Here is a 6,000-nt window from a genome sequence, read left to right on the forward strand (position 1 = left end):
GGCCTGCCATTGTTGGTATATTGAGGTGGTCTAAAAAGGTATGGGAAGAGTAGAGTGCCTCTCTGCAGTTTCCTGATGCTTGTCCTCATGGTACCAGACCTAAACTCAAGGAAAATGGGGAAAAAATTCTAATTTTAGTGTTGACTTTGACAGTATCTGTTTGAATAAGACCATTTGTGATTGGATCAAGAATTTGTTAGAAATAGCCTCCAACTCCTTTTGCAAAAATTGGTGGGGAAGACTGCAGGTAATGCCTGGGATTTCTTTATTTAATGAAATGGTCTTAGCTGAGATAAAAAGGAGTAAAAGCTGTACTTTAAGGGTATTTTGTGCTGAGGTGTGGCACTGCTGGGCTGAACAGGCTACATGTCCCCAAAAGGCTGAAGTGCTGTCACAGATTACCTAACATTTGGTCACCAGCCTGAAGCACACCCCTTTTGCCTTGGGTGTTTGACCAGCCCAACATTGAAAATGGATTTCTCTGGTCTGTTGTTCCCTGTTGCCTAGGGTATCCATTATGCAGCTGCAGATCTGGCTTGCTCTTAATGAAGAAGTTACCTGGAATATCGTAGGAGAAATATATTTTATATAAGTGAGAAACAGGTAAAGGGGGTTTCAGTTTGCACATAAATTCTGGGGTCCAGGGTGCAGAGAGATGCTGACAGCTCTTGGCTGGTGCAGAAGTGGGAGGAAGCAGAAAGCTGTGTCAGAGTAGTCTGTGGAAGGACCTGAGCTACAGCTCAGTTCTGTTAAAGTTTTGGAAATACTCAGGGAGTATTTTCTGCACTTACTTAACTGTGAAAGAAAAACAGTGTAAATGAGCAAGTGGATGGCTACGGCCAAGTACAGTCCTTTTGTTTGTCCTTTCTGTGCGAGGGTGTGGGAGCAAGGCAGCAGGCAGAGCCCAGCCCGGGCAGGTGTGGTGTGGGCAGGGGCCATACCCGGCTTTTGCTGGGTGCTGCTGATGTGAGTGCTGGTCTGGTGGGCGCGCTGTTGAGCCAAACACAGCCTCCAGAGGGAGCAGCCCTCGGTAGCTTGGAGAGGAGCAGAAAAAAATGTAAGTGCGTGCTGAATTTAAACAAAGGGAATAACACAGAACTCATTTTATGGCTGATGTCGACACGTGAACTACAATCACATTGAAGGAGGCTCATGAAAGGCCAATGGTCCATACTTACCTGAGTCTTGATCCGTAGTGAATTCTGACATCTGCTTCAGTGCAGCAGAGAACGGGCCTGGAGAGGGACTGGGGAGGTCCCGTGGGTGCCCCAGCTGCCAGGGGAGCATGGGAGAGCTTCTTGCATGGCACTTTCTGGCAGCAGCCCCTTTGTCTTGCTGTCTGCACAAATAATCAGTTTGTTTTCATTTTTTATTTTTACTGAGCATCCTCAAATCTCAGAGTTCTTTAGTAGACAGCAGCTGATGTTTTCAAGTCTGGTTTCAGAAATTTCCTCCCTGTTTTGGGAGAGCATTTAAATTCCTCCCACCTTTCTCCTGCTTGGTCATAAGGGTAACTCGTTTCCCCATGCTGTACCAGAGAGCTCAGGAGGTGCTTCTTGGCTGCTGTCACTGTTCTACATTACAAGAACCAAGGCTGACTGGCAGTTCAGTCCACTTTTCCCACTCTCCCTTCACCTGAAACTGTTTTTACCATTTCTAGCACTTCCTCCACACTTCACATGCATCTGCTCTTGGGGCACATCATACTGCCGCCTGTGATACCAGCTCATCTCCTGGCTCAGCTGCTTCCAGCATGGCACCAGGTGGAGAGACAGCGGCCACCCTCCCCGATGGCAAGCTGAGTGTGTTGGCCTTGGGGACACATTGTGCTTTTATTAGGCAGAGTCTGTGTTGAGTGCCACCTGAAGTGCATCCAAAACCAGCCCCATCTCTCCTCAGTTGGATTAAGCACAACATTTCCAGCCTGAAGCCACTTGCCACCACAGCAGCAGCTGAACTTTCACCTCCAGGGTGCTCTCCTGCTGTTCAGATTTTCCCAATGCAAAATATTTAGACAAAAAACCCCAAAAGAATAAAAAAGCAGCTAAACTAGTGATAAATAATTTATTTTGATAGTGACAGAATCTGATTTATTTTCCCAGAATGCTGACAGTTTCCACTGCTCAGCTCTGCTGCTTACAGTTGTAACAGTTAATGAGAAATGGTTTGGAAACAGCTACTGTTTTAATTGGTGGAGCAATTACTGTTTAGTTTTGATGATGGAAAATAACTGCATGTAAGGTGTTTCTCTTAATTTTCTGTGTATTTTCAAATTTGTAATTAGGCTTCTCCAATTATGTACTTCATAAACTTTGGAATCAGATCTTTCAAATAAGTGTTTACTCTCTGGTATTCTTATGCACATAACTTTGGTAATGTGAATAGACTCACAGGACTTAAAAGGAATATTAATGTGGGTAAAATTACCCCAAAATGTAAGTGTTTAGAACCTGAGAAACTTCTGCTAGTAGGTCTCTTTTAATAAATAAACAAACCAAATGTATCCAGTTTTCATGAAGACAGGCAGACATATTTTTGCTTTCCTCTCTGGGCTGAAAATTGTAATCTTTTTCCAATATGACTGTCAGAAAGAAATAAATGCAGACCTCATCTTTAAAAAATCAGGACTGTTCAACTAAGTTAGGGAGTCAAATCCTGCTGTGCTACATATTGCAAATAACTCATCTGCAGTCAAGACTTACTCTGGATTTTCAGACTGAAACTTAATCCAGTATAAAACAGTAAAAGAAAGACAACTGGAGACTAACTTTTGTAACATTCTGTGTCATCCCACTATGACTAAGCTTGTTTATAAATACCTTGCCCCTGCCATGGACCCTGAAGTCTTGGCAGCAAGAATAACATTATGCTGGAAGCTGCAGCCCCAAAGCCTGTTTGCTCTCCCCACCTGGGTGAGTATCAAAGAGGAGAAGATGCTGAAGGCAGAGGCTGTGATATGATGTGTTCCCACACGCCCGTTGCATAATCACCCCACACTGCTCCACACACCCCATGCCAGGGAGCAGCCAGAGAGCCTAGGCTTTTCATGGTGCCAGCAAGCTTGTCTTGCCTTGAACTCCTACCTCTGTGAACAGGACTGGTGAAAGTCACATGTGTTAGGGGAATGCCAAATGTGGGCAGGCGTCATTATGAATTGCCACCAGTTAAGTGACATGGTGTGTAAAACCCCAAATAGCTCCTTTGTAATAGAGTTTCATTGCACATACATGTGAGGAGGGACCAGAGCAAGCACGAAATGTCTCTTCAGCTCTGCATGAATGATCAAGGCTCAAAGAACCCCAGTTCTCAGTTTGTGTGCTTCTGGCATGACCATGCTGTCCAAGCTTCCCTTCTTTCTGCAGAGTCCTTTATGAAAATTTAACCCTCCTGATGTAATAGAAGAGTTGGTTAGGCTAAGATTACAGTGAAAAGTATTGCAGCATATCCATTACAGATCTTTCTCATCACTATGCATAAGGAAGACATTCTTTGTCAAGTAGCTTGTTTTTATGGTAAAACTGCTTTGAAGAAACACAGATGTAGAAAAGCCAGCTACTGAGATGCAGCTCCTGAGGGCTCAAGTGCTACAGAATACTGACTAGGGATAAAACTCAACTGTAGTCATGTTGTTTTGGTTTTTTAAGCTGTACATGGATCATCACAAAAGTCTTCATTGTGCAATGCTGGAAAACAAGTACCTGATTCTCTGCATTTGTGGGAGAAAATTGGAAAGATAACAAATCAAGATCCTTGTGAAATAACATTCTAGTGTTTGGGTGCAAGTGTTTCTCTCCACACCACACCAAAAGGATCAAGACAAGAACAGAGTAGGTAGTTTGTGCAAATAAGGACAGATAAACTTGGTAGAAAAAGCTGAATACAAGTTACAGCCATATAGACTTTTAACTGGGTTTACTCAGTTGATTCCTTTTCATCCGTAAAAGGAAGGCTTACAAATAAAATTCTGTGTAATGATGAAAACTGTATTAATGTTACAACTCTTTTATTACTAAGGGTACTGATTATATGCTGTGTGTTTCTCTCCAGCTCAGTTCTGACCTCATTTATGTCTTTCCATCATTGTGTATCTGGTTAGTAAAGTATGGCTACATATTATTATTATTATTATTATTATTATTATTATTATTATTATTATTATTAATTTCACTAAGTTTGGGTAAGGTGCCGTCTATACTAGGCTGTAGTAGAATTTGTTCTAGGGTAGCGTTTTCCTTTCTAGACAGATGCAGCAAACCAGAAAATGGTGCTAGTGAAAAAGTCAGAATTTGCTCTTTTTAATGGCATGGGCATGGCAGAAAATGCATTGTCACATGTCCTTCTCTTGTGTGTTACAGATCTGAATGCATCACAGACCCATGGTCCCCAAACAAGTGTTCCGAACCAGGGGTCCATCCAGTCACCACAGGTAGATGAACTGCAGCTGAACCACCAGCCTGAGAACCTGCAGGATGCAGAAAGTGGAGCCAGAGTAGAGGAGGAGATTGTTTATCTCTGATGACTTGTTTTCTAATCTCAGTAGCACTTTGGAAAGATAACTGTGTTTGCTTTTCTAAATATCTGTAGTTGTTCTCTGTATGACCTTCTGGCTTTAAGGGTAGTATTTAATCTTAAATGCAAAATTTTCCCCATGATAAATATAGCAAGTAAGTTATTTTGAAGCCTTGTTGTATAATCTTTAATTTATGACATGATTTCAAATGCTTTGCAAGAAGCAATGAGTAGCAGGGGAGACATAACATTTTGAAATTGTAAAGATGCCACCAAGAACTGTGAAAGCTAGTGTTGATTTTCTCTAGTCCTCATTTTACAAGGATGAGCTAAGAGAGATGGGTTGCTACTTGAGATTTCAGAGCGTGTATCAGTAACCTTCTAACAGTTGTGATATAACACAAGAAGACAGTAATGTAAGAATGATGGCTATAGTCTTCCCTGAAATGTGCTATATACCCTTAGCTGTGGGGTCATTTTCCTTATCTTCTAGCTCAGGAACTGCTCAAAAGGGGATGTTTTTTTATGGTCTGAGCATAATTGCATAATTGTAATTGTTTTTTCATGTCCCAAAGCCTATTATCATTTTGATACTACTGCTAGTTTCTGTGCAGAGATGCACTAAATTAGTTATTGTATAATAATTGTACTTCATTTCAGTAAGTGTCCTTATGCATTAAAATTTACCAGATGAAACCATCTCACTGGTGAAAAGAAAGGGGATAAATAGTAGGCTTCAGTTAACTGAACCCTTCTGAAACTCCACTGCTTTCCCATGTAGAAGTCAGATAGCTTTCTGCTTTCAGGTTCATGGGATTCTCTGTGTGTTAGGCAGTAAGAAACCAGCACTTGTTTTGTGCCTTTTGTCTTTCTGAAAAATTTGTACGCTTCTGTCAAACTGAATAAATGTTCTGTGCACTTCTGCAAAACTGTAACTTTGATTCATTGTGAGATCCCCCAAAGAAATAAGAAAACAGGAGGAAAAGAAAATATATCTCCAGGCCTTGTTTGCACTGAGCTCAGCTGCAGATGTGTGTTCCTGGTCCAGCATAGCTAAAGCCGAGCTTCGTGTGTCTCGGCTGGAAAAACGAAGGATGTGCCTATTGCTGCTTGGCATGTCTGATGGGATTGGCAGAGGTGCAGCAGGAATGCAGCTGCACAGCTCCTGAATCAGGGCTGCCTCACATCCCCTGCCCAGGTCATGGGGAACAGGAGCACAGGATTGCTCCTGCCCATTTGTCTGGGTAAGCCCCAGGTGCCAACAGTTTCCATTTTACCCTAAGCCTTGGGTTGTGCAACGTCTTCTGCAGGGCACAGAGTTTTAGATGTGTACGTAGACATCTACGTTCTGATGGAGAAGATTCTCTTCCAGGGCCTGGTGTGCTATGGGGAATACTCCGGAATATGGGGAATGTGACGGTTTGGACAAATTTGGAGGAAAATATCCTCTGATAGAAGGCAGGTTACAACCAGCCCTCTCCCACCAGGTTC

The 6,000-nt window shown here is 42.4% G+C and overlaps 1 protein-coding gene across 7 annotated transcripts in view; it reads left to right on the forward strand.

Annotated features, from left to right (window-relative positions):
- Window positions 1–5,438, forward strand: part of ARHGEF28 (Rho guanine nucleotide exchange factor 28) — a 120,052-nt gene extending 114,614 nt beyond the window's left edge. For 6 of the 7 annotated variants that reach the window (XM_048292756.1, XM_048292758.1, XM_048292757.1 and 3 more), the window contains one exon: window positions 4,356–5,438. In XM_048292756.1, coding sequence (XP_048148713.1) covers window positions 4,356–4,516 — 161 coding nt within the window. In that variant the 3' untranslated portion in view covers window positions 4,517–5,438. The remainder of the gene's footprint in view (window positions 1–4,355) is intronic. The other variant, XM_048292760.1, reaches the window with a different exon arrangement.
- Window positions 5,439–6,000: the final 562 nt, after the last annotated feature.

This window comes from Corvus hawaiiensis, chromosome Z, assembly GCF_020740725.1.
Source record: "Corvus hawaiiensis isolate bCorHaw1 chromosome Z, bCorHaw1.pri.cur, whole genome shotgun sequence".
NCBI classification, from domain to species: domain Eukaryota; kingdom Metazoa; phylum Chordata; class Aves; order Passeriformes; family Corvidae; genus Corvus; species Corvus hawaiiensis.